The sequence below is a fragment of the Myxocyprinus asiaticus genome, chromosome 8 (genome assembly GCF_019703515.2).
Source record: "Myxocyprinus asiaticus isolate MX2 ecotype Aquarium Trade chromosome 8, UBuf_Myxa_2, whole genome shotgun sequence".
NCBI classification, from domain to species: Eukaryota; Metazoa; Chordata; class Actinopteri; order Cypriniformes; family Catostomidae; genus Myxocyprinus; species Myxocyprinus asiaticus.
The window spans coordinates 46,792,831-46,807,998 of record NC_059351.1 but is presented as its reverse complement, the minus strand read 5'-3'; the positions used below and the strand labels follow the sequence as shown (position 1 = coordinate 46,807,998).

The following is a 15,168-nucleotide window of genomic DNA, read 5'->3' as shown; positions in this document are numbered from 1 at the left end:
TTCTTCTGAGGCTGTAGGCTAGGCTCCTCCTCAGCATTTAGTGCTAGAATGAGACAGTCTAGTAAGTGCGCATGGCTACGTCATAAAGGTTTCCGCCTCCACGGTCACTGTGCGAAAGCTTTGAAGAAAGAACAAGCGGCATCGTAGATGACAGATGTGGAAATTGTACTGATCCTCTATAAGTTCTTCGTAGATATGGAGGAAGAAACCAGGGCAGTGCAGTTGTGCAATAGTATGCAGAAGAACAAATTTTCAATATTTAAAAAAAAAAAATGATAAATTGGGACATGTGCACGGGATTGTGCATCCTCTAATATATGGCGAATGAAGGCTGCGAAATGGGGCAGCCTTTCAGGGGTCCTTACAATTTCGATGGTGCTTGATGACGTGGCAGCTGAAATATCCAGCCTAACTAGGCTGCAGCCTTCCATTTGAGAAGCACCCTTAGTCAATTTTTTATCATGTCATATTCATTAATTTGAGTCAATTTTACTCTGACTTTTTTCATCTTATATTTGTTATCATTAAAGAAATAAAAGAAAAACCCTTAGTCAATGAACATTTTCTACAGTAATTTTATTGATGATTAATACTGCCCATCTCGTAAAACAAATTAGCAAGAACAAAACACAGTTCTTTCTCTCTTTTAAATTGGTTACAAATAATGCAGTAAATAACAATAAAATTACTTTTAAATCTTTGAACATCTTTGACAACTCTTAAACTACGTATGGTCATAACACCTACATGCACCCTTTCAATAAAAAGCACTAGAAAAAGCACAAAAAAGCGTGAGTAGAAAAAGCAGAAATTAACCACTGTAAGTATCAAAGGCTTGTTATTATCGGATATAGATATTATAAAACATTAAAACCATCTGCCTAATATCGTGTATGTCCCCCTCATGCCACCAAAACAGCTCTGACCTGTCAAGGGATGGACTCCGCAAGACCTCTGAAGGTGTCCTGTGGTATCTGTCACCAAGACGTTAGCAGCAGATCCTTTAAGTACTGCAAGTGGCGAAGTGGGGCCTCCATGGATCGGACTTGTTAGTCCAGCACATCCCATAGTTGCTCAATCGGATTGAGATCTTGGGAATTTGGAGGCCTAGTCAACACCTGAACAATTTTTGCAGTGTGGCAGGACACATTATCCTGCTGAAAGTGGCCACTGCCATCAGGAAATACCGTTGCCATGAAGGGGTGTACATGGTCTGCAACAATTTTTAGGTATGTGGTACGTGTCAAAGCAACATCCACATGAATGCCAGGATCCAAGGTTTCCCAGCAGTACATTGCCCAGAGCATCACATTGCCTCCGCCGGCCTGCCTTCTTCCCATGGTGCATCCTGCTGCCATCTCTTCCACAGGTACACGACACGCACACACCTGGCCATCCACATGATCTAAAAGAAAACGTGATTCATCAGACCAGGCCACCTTCTTCCATTGTTCCATGGTCCAGTTCTGATGCTCACGTGCCTATTGTCTGCGCTTTTGGTGGTGGACATGGGTCAGCATGGGAACTCTGACCAGTCTGCTGCTATGCAGCCCCATATGCAGCAAGCTGCGATGCACTGAGTGTTCTGACACCTTTCTGTCATGGCCAGCATTAAGTTTTTCAGCAATTTGTGCTATAGTAGCTCTACTGTGGGATCGGACCAGACGGGCTAGCCTTCGCTCCCCATGCGCATCACTGAGCCTTAGGCGCCCATGACCCTGTCGCGGTTCACTGGTTGGCCTACCTTGGACCACTTTTGGTAGGTACTAATCACTGCATAGCGGGAACACCCCACAAGACCTGCCGTTTTGGAGATGCTCTGACCCAGTCGTCTAGCCATCACAATTTGGCCTTTGTTAAAGTCGCTCAGATCTTTACGCTTACCCATTTTTACTGATTCCAACACATAAAATTCAAGAACTGACTGTTAACTTGATGCCTAATATATCCCACCCCTTGACAGCTGCCATTGTAATTAGATAATCTATAATATTCACTTCACCTGTCAGTGGTTTTAATGTTGTGGCTGATCAATGTATTTAATACATCTCTTGGCTACAGCTAAGAAATATGAGGAGTCAAGAAAGCCTGTTAACTGTGTGTGTGTGTGTGTGTATATATATATATATATATATATATATAGCATATTTCTTAGCTGTAGCCAAGAGATGTGACTGTAATAAATTAGGTGTATATAGAGAGTACTTTGAGTTTTGGGGTGGAAAATAAACTTCAACAAGTTTGAGATGTGCAATTTGGTCCTGGCAAAGCTAAGCCACAGGTGCATGTCAGTATTTGTTAAGAAAGTCAGTGAATTTTGTCTGGATGGCCTTATAAGTTTTACACCCCTCTCTCACATGTGAAATTGCTGTGTTAGTCTCATTGCCACAGATGGGAACAATTTAGTTTGACTGCACCTGCTATTGCAAGGTGTTATTTATTTATTTATTTTCACTGTGAATGATCTTAACCCCCTTAACATTATACCATTTATCTAACCTGTAAAGCGCTGTACCAGAACCTGCTCTATACTGCATGTCCACATTGAAACACATAGTTAGATTATTAGTTCACCTGTTTATGTTGCTGTTTTGTTTTGTCTGCAAATATCTGTACAAACTTTTTTTTTTTTCTTCTTCTTTTTTTTAAAGGACTGGATGATTAGAACAGCACATAGTGAAAACTCTAATAAGACTAATTACCATGCACAGAGAAACAAGCCAGTGCCTTTGTAAATGAGGACAGCTAAATCAGTGGTTTAGGGGTGTTGTTGTTGTTGTTTTTTTTTTTTTTTTAAGAAAATAGGATGTACACTTGTAAACAGCTTATGCTGATAACTCACAGGAAAATGAATAAGCAATGTTAAAGTAACTTTACAGCCTTAATGGTATGTGTGATACACTTGCACTTGAACTTAATTTCCAAATATGTTATTGAAGTAGTTAAAATAATAACAATCTAAAAATAACTATTATAAACGTTGCCATCATAGCTTAACATTGTACTTCTTTGCCCCTAAACAAATTCTCTGTTAAAGGGTTAATATAGGAATTTTTTTTTTTTTTTTTTTCACATTGTAGTTATTGTAACTAAGTTCTAAGAGAATCGATGAAATCTCACCTCATAATGATCAGCACTTCTTCCAAAGGCTTTGAGGTTTATATAGGTATGAATTATCAGTCATAAATAGATTGTAAGTTTATATGAGTCTACTTTTTTCGCTCCAGGCATGAATTCTCTCTCTCTTTTCCGTCTCTGATTTTCCTAAAGGAATTTGACTTACATAGTTGCACACTCTTGTGCACCTTAAGAATGTTATAAAGTATATAAGTATATAAGTATATTTACAGTGCTGTATTTAGATTCAGCACGATAGGATTAAGTAATGAGGAGATGAATCATTAGGGTTTCAAGGAGGAAGTCTGATGCATCATTTAATGTTGTTTTACACTGAGATGAAAAGCAGCGAGATGGGAGGAATTGTGCATTTTGAAGTTTTTATAGTTTGATTTATCTAGCAGTTTTATAAAATGAGTAAATCAGTAAGGGTTGATTTAAAGACTGGGATTGGAATCTTCTGCAAGGAGGTAATTTGATGATGGTGTCTCTGTTTTGCATAAGAAATAGAATCCAATCTCAAATTATTTTCATTTGGTCTCACTCATTTTTGTATTCTGTCCATCCATCCTAGAATTTAATGAAATTCTTAGCTAACATATCCATCCATTTTTTATTTGTTTTTGCTGGCAAGCAATCTGTCCAACACAACTGTGCAATCATTTATTGTGAATTGTGTGATCACATTTCTGAACCAGTGCACCAGGGTTGTTTATTATGTATATGGTGTAGCATAAGGGCAAAACACTGAAACCATGTGGTCTTTTTTTATTATTTTTTCATTATTTATTTATTTATTTATTTTTTGCAGGTGATCCTCATGTTGACCAAACTGTATGACTTCAACCTGGGCAGTGTCACTGAGAGCTCCTTATGGAGGTAAGGACAGAGATGAAGGTTTCAAACTTTATATTCATAGCACAGTACTCCAGTCCAATCCAGGTTCAAAACAAGTGAAGTTTAATCGTCAGCAATTGTGGCATGTTCATTACACAAAAAAATTGAATAAATAAATTAAAAATGGACTCGTTCCTCGCTGATAATCAACATTATGCCACAATTTCTGTAGATTGAGTTTAACCTGTATTGCCTGGAACAATCGTTTAAGAAGAAAATAAATCAATTATTTTACTATTAAGAGGTACACATTGGTTAAAGAATGTGATGCAATAATGCAGTGTGTCTGTGTGAGCTTCACAACCAACACAAAGAAGCAGTGTCATGAATTTCAAAAATTGTATCAAAAGCGAAGGTATATTTTATGAGTATGTATGTTCCCTGGGAATCAAACCAATGACCTTTACATTGCTAGAACTTTGTTCTACATGTTGAGCTACAGGAATGAAAAACCAAACTAGACCTCACTTTTGACTCAAAGAAACCTTAACATACTCCTCTTCAGGATCCATTTAAATGTTCTTGTTGTCTGTCTGGAAAAGGAAATATTTCACACAAATATGAAAATGTTGTCATCATTTACTTACCCTCAAGTCATTCATACTGTTTTTTTTTTTGTTTTTTTTTGTTTCCGTAAAACTTAGAATAAGATGTTAGGTGGAATAAAAATGTATTATAAATATAACCACAAGAGGCAATTATTGGGGGCCAAGCACATGTGAAGAAAACATGACCAAAATATCCAAATTTGAAAGAGTAGATAATGTGGATACATTTGCTTTGGTGTCAGATTTCAACTTCTTTGATCACAGTTGCACAATTAGGATTTTCTTAAGTTATAGCGCTGTATAGCATTGGAAATAGATGAAATGTTGTGTGTGTTATAAGAATGTAGTCATTATAGGCCACACTTAAAAATGTGTTGGCATATACAGTATCTTCTGAATGACTTAACGAATAAAAAATTATTTAACTTTTTGTCAGGAGCATCTTTAGATGATAAATACAAAATTACATGCAAATCAGACAAATGGCCTAGGATGAGTTTGAAAAAGTAGTCAAAAAAATCAAAGTGGTAGAAAAGTTTTCTTGTGGAAATGGAAATTCACATCACATATTGATTTGGTGGCACTGAAGGATTCAGATGAAATATATATATATATATATATATATATATATATATATATATATATATATATATATATATATATATATACTAGCCTTTATGGTTTCAGAGTTATGAGTGAAAACGTATTTTAGCTCATTATAGTGCCAACTTGTGGGCCATTCTCACAAAATTTGGTACACACAATCATCTAGACAGCCTGTACAATGCCAAATTTCATAATGATCAACCCATTGGAGCTCTCAAATTTCATTCACACTTGTGCACAGTTAAAGCATGGAGCCTTTAGGCATGTCTCCCCTGGTTTGACGTCATTGAATGTGACCGATTGTCAGTTTAAATCACCACACTCTTTCATTGTATGGAAAACAGAAGCTCAGACACTCTGCCTAAGATGTCCTCTTTTTTGTTTCACAAAAAATGCAGGGTTGGAATGAAATGGGGGAGAGTAAATGATGACATATTATGCCCTATAAAGGTGAAATGCAGCAACTACGGCAACACTAAAACTGAGAAAATAACTTCAAAGTTACTTGATATAGTGTGTTTTTGCAGTTACTTCAATTTTCACACTCAGTTTTCTGAAATCTCAGAATCTGAGCATAGTTGATCTAAACCCATCTGTCACGGGACATGTCATAGTCTAAGAATTTCGTTCATAATTTTGACAAAAAAAAGTGCATTCACTGTATTTTGCATTTGCACATCAGTATTCCTAAAATTTGCACAAATTTTAAACAAATTGTATGACTGGCCTCAGATCAGCAGATTTGGCAACGTCTACCAGCAGCAGATTGGAGTGGTGATGCTCAGCAGACTGTGTGGCCATTTTGCTTGGAAAGACAGTCACCATCGGAAGTACAGTGGCCAAGCACTGTGTATTGAAGCAGGACAGGAAAAGTTCCTGCTGAGCTCATGACATAGATCACATTCACTCATTCTCTTATTCTCATTTAGAAATGTGGTATGTTCAAATAAGCATCTCAGTAATGAAGTTAGTGACCGTGCATAAAAATATTCTGGTAACAAAAGGGTGATTAATCAAACAGCAATATGGAGTGTAGTTACCTACCCAATCATTTTAGATGAGTGGGAGATGGTAATTGGATTTCTCTGTGATGTCCGTCCTTTGTGTTTGTACGTGTGTGTGTTCTGCAGTTAATCATGTAAGAGTTCACTTATCTCATACAAAAAGGGGTCATTTTTCCACTTAGGCTTAGATTGAAGTGCACCTATGTCAAAGCAAAGTTACAGTTGCAATCAACTATATCAATGATTCTTCTTTATTTAGTAAATTTCTTTATAGGCAGAAACAGGAATGTCTTATAGTGGGCCATGATGTCACACTACATGGATTAAGTTGTCACAATTGGAACCTATTAAAAAGCCTGTTATTGGCTGTTTAGTGGCTTTTCAGCAAAATGAAACAGTAAAACAATTATGAAGCACAAAACAATTAATGAAACAGCAAAACATGTCAATGGTAACACACACAAAACAAATCAAACCTCTTCTTTTTGTCCAACTGTAGTTAGTGACATACATTTAATACACATGTGACAACATGACCTGACCTAACTATGAAAAATACACTTTCCAAATGTTTTGTTTTAGAATCAACCTTCACTTTAATGGAAAAAATCTGCTGTTTTTACAGCTTCAGGCTAGAATTATGCAAGGGGAAGAGGGCAAAAATAAATAAATAAAATACAAGCTGATGAAAAGCTAAAGATCCAAAGTGTTTTTAAAGATGTAAGAATTGCACTGAAGTTTACTCGTGTTGTCAAACTGCAAGTCAAATGAGGTTTGTGAAACTTTAACATCCAAACATCATTCCACCCCCCACCCCCACTGTTGTACTTGTGATTGCACACTTGAAAGTGGTATAAGATATTTTGATTCTCTCATGTCAGTCTTTGTATTTGTGTCTGTGTTGGAGAGTCTTTGCTCTTCTAAAATATATATAAAAAAAAAAAAAATAAAAAAAAAAACATGTTTTAAAAATGTGAGGTCTCATCCGAACACAAGTTTCACATTAGCACACAGAAGAACATCTAAATGTTTCATTAAGCACACCACAACTTCACCGCAGACTTTTTTCAAATGCTGTCAATATTCTACATTTCATACAACAGGGAATGAAAACAACCAGTCGTAGGATATCTTTTGTTCTCTATTTTTCTGAATCCCTTTTTGTGTATGTGTGAGTAGCCGCTGGGCTAAAACCATTTGAAAAAAAACACATTGCATCACATGTCATTATTTAATAATGAGTAATAATTTTCAATGGCAACTTTTTGATATGTGAGATTAGGAAGTCTGTCTGTTTCTGGGCTTCTAAAGCACCTGTCACAATTTATTCCAGCAGCAGAAGATGACTAAATTGTCATTTACTGTCTTAAGCCCTGTTCATACAGGACAAGTTTTCTAAATGCCATTTGAGTTACATTTATTATCAAACGACGTCTGTGATTTCATGTACTGATTCGGACAGGACAAAGATCTCCATGTTTATTTCAGACGTGGGAGTGTCTGTTTTGTAGATGTGGGCGTTACAGAAGGTTGAACACATGTCACAATTCACTGTAGTTTCTTTAATGTTTCTCCCCTGTTCATGCTCCGGTTCCAGTCCTGTTTGTTTACTTTTGTTTTACTTCCTGGTTTCCTGTCTTGCCCTGTTTCCACATTTATCCTGCCTTGTATTCTGTTTTATTGTTATTAAAGAAGCTTTGTTTAGATCCTGCTCCTGTGACCTCCTTCATTGCAACAGAACAACCGATTGCACGAAATGGATCTAGTGGCTCCCTTTATTCAGCTGAGCCGAGCAAACTTCCCCGTCCAAGAATACTCACGTCTGTTTTGCATTCGGAATCCATGTATCAGATTGGATTTATTTCTCACCAGTGGAGGGAGTTGCCGGTGACCGGAGATTACACTTGGGAGGAATATGTTGCGCTGGTATTAGAAACGTTCGCTTCAGCGGATCCTCCTCATTCAATCCCGATCCCGGTTTTCGAGTCAGCCATGCCTGAATCCGCTCCATGCCATGTTCCAGTCAAGTTTGAGTCTGCTCCATGTCATGCCCCAGTCAAGTTTGAGTCTGCTCCATGTCATGCCCCAGTCAAGTTTGAGTCTGCTCCAGGCTATGTTCCAGTCAAGTCTGAGTCTGTTCCACGTCATGTCCCAGTCAAGTTTGAGTTTACTCCATGTCCCAGTCAAGTCTGAATCTGCTCCACGCTATGTTCCAGTCAAGTCTGAGTCTGCTCTACACCATGTCCCAGTCAAGTCTGAGTTGGTTCCACGCCATGTCATAACCTTGCCTTCCGCGACTCCCTGCTTGAAGCCCTTCTTGGCCCTTGTCTCCAAGTTGAATGATCCGCAACTGATATCGGTGCGTAGGGCCACAAAAACCCTTCCTCACAATTTGTTAGCGCCCACACCTGCCACAGCCTACAAGCCAACGGCCACGCCTGCCACTGCCTACGAGCCAATGCCCATGCCTGCCACAGCCAATGAGTCAACGCCCATGCCTGCCACAGCCAACGAGCCAACACCCACACCTGCCACGGCCAATGAGCCAACACCCACGCCTGCCACGGCCAACAAGCCAAGGCCCACTCCTGCCACGGCCAACGAGCCACCGCCCACGCTAGCCACGGCCAAAGAGCCAATGCCCACGCCTGCCAGCATTGCCAGTCTCGTCTGTCCCAGAGCCAGCATTGCCAGCCTCGTTCTTCCCAGAGCCAGCATTGCCAGCCTCGTCCGTCCCAGAGCCTGTGTTGCATACTTCGGCCGTTCGGAGGAGGAGGAGGAGAGGAAAGGCTTCCGTTTCCAAGTCTCTGCTCATGTCCACGACCACAGAGCTCATTCCCAAGTCTCTGCCCATGCTCACGACCACAGCGGTCGTTTCCAAGTCTCTGCCCATGCCCACGACCACAGAGGTCGTTTCCAAGTCTCTGCCCATGCCCACAACCACAGAGGTCATTTCCAAGTCTCTGCCAATGTTCACGACCACAGAGGTCGTTCCCGAGTCTTTGCCCATGCCCACGACCACAGAGGTCATTTCCAAGTCTTTGTTAATGTCCACGACCACAGAGCTTGTTCCCGAGTCTCTACCCATGCTCACGACCACAGAGGTCATTTCCAAGTCTCTGTCCATGCCCATGACCACAGAGGTCGTTTCCAAGTCTCTACCCATTCCCACGACCACAGAGGTCGTTTCCAAGTCTCTGCCAGTGTTCACGACCACGGAGGTCGTTTCCAAGTCTCTGCTCATGTCCACGACCACAGAGCTCGTTCCCGAGTCTCTACCCATGCTCATGAGCACAGAGGTCGTTTCCAAGTCTCTGCCAGTGTTCATGACCATGGAGGTCGTTTCCAAGTCTCTGCTCATGTCCATAACCACAGAGCTCGTTCCTGAGTGTTTGCCCATGCTCACTACCACAGAGGTCGTTCCCGAGACTATGCCCATGCCTATGACCACAGAAGTCGTTCTCGAGCCTCTGCTCATGTCCACGACCACAGAAGTCATTCTTGAGCCTTTGCTCATGTCCACGATCACAGAGATCGTTCCCGAGACTATGTCCATGCCTATGACCACAGAGGTCATTCACGAGTCTCTGCCAGTGTTCACGACCACAGAGGTCATTCCCGAGCCTGCCACGGCTCCGCCTTCCATGGTTTGACCCCTCAAGCCTCCCACGGCTCTGCCTGTCACGGTTCCACCCCTCGAGCCTCCCACAGCCCCGCCTGCCGCGGCTTCACCCCTCGAGCCTCCCACGGCTCAGCCTACCGTCTCCCATGGTTCCAGTCTCTAGTCTGTGGTCACTTTCCTGGCCACCTAAACCTGTTTCAGCTCTGTGGTCACAATTCACTGTTGTTTGCTTAATGTTTCTCCCCTGTTCATGCTCCGGTTCCAGTCCTGTTTGTTTACTTTTGTTTTACTTCCTGGTTTCCTGTCTTGCTGTGTTTCTGTGTTTATCCTGCCTTGTATTCTGTTTTATTGTTATTAAAGAAGCTGTGTTTAGATCCTGCTCCTGTGACCTCCTTCATTGCAACAACGCATCAATTTAGGTGTTAAAATTAACGTATCTTTTAAACATTATCTGTTAAATATAAAATTACTTCAAGCTTAAATTTATTAATTATATATTATAAATTACTTTCTTTAAAAAGCCTATTAAAATGAACTTCACATGAGTTTATAGAAGTGGCTGCTTATAATAAACCCACTGAAATAAACAAGACTTTTAATTGAATTATATAATTACATGATTGATTGGAGAAATTAAGATGAGTATCTTGCCTGTTGCTGATTTTTTACAGTGTCCAGTCTGACCAATTTTTGTGATTTGACTCTCCTTGTTGATTTTATTTTTGTATTTTTTTCATCGGATGGCAAAAAAATCTACATCCATATCTAAAGGCGCGCTGCAGGCAGAAGACTGGCGCACATAAGTACAATCTTAATGGTAGTTCATGTAGGTCAAAGTACATGAGGAGATGCGTAGTGAAAATGAAATATCAGCAATCACAGACATTCACATTCGGACGGGATTAGATTTCTCAGAGGACCCTTAAGTTAGCCGAAAAACACTAGCTAATTTGCTCTGTAATTTTTACAGAGGTTGTGAGAGAAAAACACATATTTCTCCAGATCCGTTTTAAACAGTTGAAGTTTTACAAAAAAAAAAAAAAAAAATGCAGTGCTTCTGCACAAAACGCAAAAAAACAAAAAACAAAAAAAAAAAAATTGAAATGCAGTGAATCGGTCAAAGATGTCCGTAGGTCATTCCAGTTAAACCTTTTCTGTTACCCAGCTAGATAAAGTTACATAGTGACAATTTGAAGTCTGCAGAATTCCCAACAGTGGTACATTACAGAAAACCAAATGTGTATGTTTGCACAGTAAATGTATGATCACACTGGCCCTATTGTGCAAGTGACAATTTCATCAACTGGCCTGAAACTCTCTCACACTGGCCACTGGCCAGCGGGCCATCCTTATTGTTGAGTCCTGGCAAAAGCATTACAGTGTTCACACTTTTCGTGGGAATCAACCAACAAATGGATTACTTATCGTTTGCGATTCATATTAAGATGGGAAAGAATAAGGTATTCTAACATCAAAAAAACATACTTAGTTCATTTTTAATAATTAATGTCATTGGACTTTCCCCTAGAAAATGAAATAGGCTACATTTAGTTAATGAGCAAAAGATGCAAAATATAGAACCAGATCTTTATCCTCTGAAAATACTGTGATGTGTGTGTATGTACTTGACAGAATTTTTGCCCCGCTGCAAGTCAGGGATGTAAATTAGTCAACAGAAGGCATCCTCTCTGGAGTTCTCTGTTTATCAGAAACCGGTTACTATGGTTACCACACACCTGCGTTGCATTTGTGTCTAATTAGCAAACTGTTAAATACTCCCTTTGTTTCAATGGTCATTCGTGAAGTCTTACTTGTAGGATTATGATCATCCTGAGCAGCTGTCTTTGTGTACTCTGGTTTACGCTGCTGTTATTGAACCTTGTCATTTTGCCCCATTGTCTGTCTCTTGGATTTTATGTTGCCAGTGCATCTGTGAAACTGGGACGATATTATGACTTTTGACATATTCAAGTTGGAAACAAAATATGGAATTGGCCAAATTACAAAAATATGCAGAACAATACAAAAAAACAATGGTCAACCGATATGGATTGTTTAATGGCCGATGCCGATTTCCAGAGAGCAGAGTGGCTGATCTATTGCACATTTTAAATTAGCAAATAACATACTCAAAAAATTTATAAAAAATGTATTATCTTTCAGTAGTTCCCAAGTAAATGTAATCCTGCATTGAGGATAGTGTAAACATGTGGCTCACTGTCCTGGGCAAAAGGAGCTTGAGGCTCAAGACTCGACCCGAGCTCGAATGCCTCCTGGACATAGATTAGTTATTGATGGATAGATGGATGTTTTCAAAAAAAAAAAGAAACACCCGCACACAAGTCTATATCATTTACTTTTTAAATTAATTTTCATTACAGAAACAGCAATTTGTTTTAAATTATTTAACTACAAGCTCTGTTTTATATTGTACCTTAATGTTGAAATAATATTAATAATATATAAATAACTTTGCAAAATCATCCACTGCCATCTTTAATGTGGAAACACCCCTTCTTGTAACGATGTTGCTGGCACTGGAAATGAGGATGATGATGAAATGAAGAACCCAAGTGCAATTTATTTACATAAAGTGAGAACCAATAAACCCTAACTATAAACATGAACAACTAACATGAACATAAACTTGACTTGAATTGACTTGGACTTAGCAAGACACATTACCAAACACACATCAACAAAATACACATGACATATGTAGTGTGTATTTTGCAAGCAAGGCGGAGCTGGGGGATCAGAAGACTGAGGCAGAGCCAGTGGGACTGAGGACCAAGGTGGAGCCATAGGGAAGGAGGTCCCCGGTGGAGCAGACGGATCGGAGGGACGAGGCACAGCTAGATGATCGGAGAGCCAAGGCAGAGCCAGGTGACCGACAGACCAAGGAGTTGGAGGGACGAGGGACCCCGGCAAAGCCGACAGGCTGAAGGACCGCAGTGGAGCTGAGGGAATGCAGAGCTGAAGCAATGTCGAGGGACTGACAGGCCAAGGTGGAGTCCAGGGCTCGGAGGGTCCAGGCGGGGTTGGAGGGCTGAAAGTTCCCCTTGCCTGCTCAGGAGAACTAAGGGTGGGTACAAGGGTGGGAATCATCTTCAGGTCTGACTGCTCAGATGTGGCCATGACATGGCATGGAACAGACTCAGGTGTGGCTGTGACGTGGCATGGAGCAGGCTCAGGCCTTGCTGTGACATGGCTTGGAGCAGGCTGAGGCGTTGCTGTGACAAAAGATGATGCTAGCTCAGCGACCGTGACGAGAAACTCTGGCTCGGCAGCTATGACGTGGAACGCTGGCTCGGTGGCCATGACGTGGAACGCTGGCTCGGCGGCCATGACTTGGAACGCTGGCTCGGTGGCCATGTCGTGGAACTCTGGCTCGGCGGCCATGTCATGGAACTCTGGCTCGGCATCCGCCTCCCCACAGTGAACGTAGAACCAGTGATCTGCAGGGCAAGGTTGATATACTGAGCGAGGCTGAGGGAACTGCAACCGCCAGGCATAAAAGTAAAGATAGGCTCATTTAGTCCAAATCGGAAACAGTCCTTGAGGGCCACTTCATTAAAGTCCACCTGGCAGGCCAGAGCGCAGAAATCCTCCACATATTCCTCCAGGGGATGGTTCCCCTGTCGTAGGTGGAGGAGTTGAACTGCTGGGTTCATATTTGTCGGTCAAGTATTTCTGTAACGATGTTGCCGGCACTGGAAATGATGATGACGATGAAATGAAGAACCCAAGTGCAATTTATTTACATAAAGTGAGAACCAATAAACCCTAACTATAAACAAGAACAACTAACATGAACATAAACTTGACTTGGACTTAGCATGACACGTTACCAAACACACATCAACAAAATACGCATGACACTTCTTAACACAACTCAGCATTTCGGGTATTACTGAGTGTGTTTACAGTACATGCAAAACAGAACAAAGCAAACAACCAAAAATCAACTTATTCAAAAGATCAACTACATTACAAATCCACGTTTATGTGACATTTGAAATCATCGAGTTAGTCTCTGCTTTTGACGTCAAAACATTAATGGGCATGCGCACAACATGCAATATTGCACACACTGTATATGCCGATAGTATACCAGTAAAACATGCAACATTATATCGGGGTAATGGGCAAAAATCAATGTATGTCGATCAGTTTATGCATAAACAATTTATAACTTTCCCCAATAAAGGAAAGTTATTTAAGGTTTTGACATGAATGACTTTGTTGGCTTATTAGGCATAGTTTGTGTAAGACTGTGCATTTAAACTGTTTTTTTTTTTCTTTTCTTTTTTTGTGTGTGCATGGAACTCGTTATTACAATATTTCTTACTTGAAAGCAGCATTATTCTTATCTCATTCTACGAGGCAATTTCTACCTGTAAGTGATTCACTGTCGTTTTGCTACTGTAGAGCACATACATTAATAAATAACATTCCATCCATGGCCGAGTCTAATGGGGGGCTAGGGCGAGATTTGGGGAGCCCATCCCTAACACCCAACCCAACCCCCACCCCCCTGACTTATAGCTAAATGATCTAGGGGCACCCCACCCCCCAGACTGACAGCAAAATGATGAACATTGCCCAGCATTGCCCCCCAAAAGATTGCATCTTAGTAATGGCCCTGATTCCACCAAATGTCTGACTTTATAATATACAAAAAAGTTTCACAAACTAATTTCAGCTGAACAGTTGACAATTAAAAGTCAGTTAGTGAAGTCTCATTAGTTACAACAGTTATAACATTAGCTGCAAACTTCACATTGAGTGATGACAATTTCTTAGCATAAAATATTCATTTGCTCAGCTTTGACTGATTGTTTCTTTTCTTCAACTTTTTCCCCCATAACTTTAATTAAAAGCTGACATTTTGTACGAATATCAATGAGCAAGGGGACAACGGGTTGGCGGGGTGTTTAAGAACAGAAATTATACTCGCACTTCAGCTAAATCAAATTGTTTGCATTTGAAAAAAAAAAAAACATTTAAATACTTGTTTCTCTATCAGTGATGGGCTAAGTGAAAGCACAGTCACAGGATAAATTATCTCTGTTAATTGCGTTATGTGGCTAAAGAACTGCACAAATTGAAAAACACTGTGACTCTTGTCTAAAACATAAAATAAAATAGGTAGATAAATGATGAACAGTTCTTGATATACTTTGCATTTAACTGTTTATTAAACAGTTAAACTGTTTATTAACATTATTACAATTAAAAAAATATTTAAAGAGTTACGCATATCAATTTCATAACAAAATTCCATCAATTTGAATTGAGTAATATTTACAAAAAAAAAATAATAATAATAATATATATATATATATATATATATATATATATATATATATAT

General features: G+C 39.9%; 1 protein-coding gene across 1 annotated transcript in view; it reads left to right on the top strand.

Moving 5' to 3' along the window:
* Window positions 1–15,168, top strand: part of LOC127445324 (VPS10 domain-containing receptor SorCS1-like) — a 239,462-nt gene that overhangs the window by 124,482 nt on the left and 99,812 nt on the right. Inside the window, exon 2 of the mRNA XM_051705325.1 lies at window positions 3,929–3,996. Within this exon, the coding sequence (XP_051561285.1) occupies window positions 3,929–3,996 (68 nt within the window). The remainder of the gene's footprint in view (window positions 1–3,928; window positions 3,997–15,168) is intronic.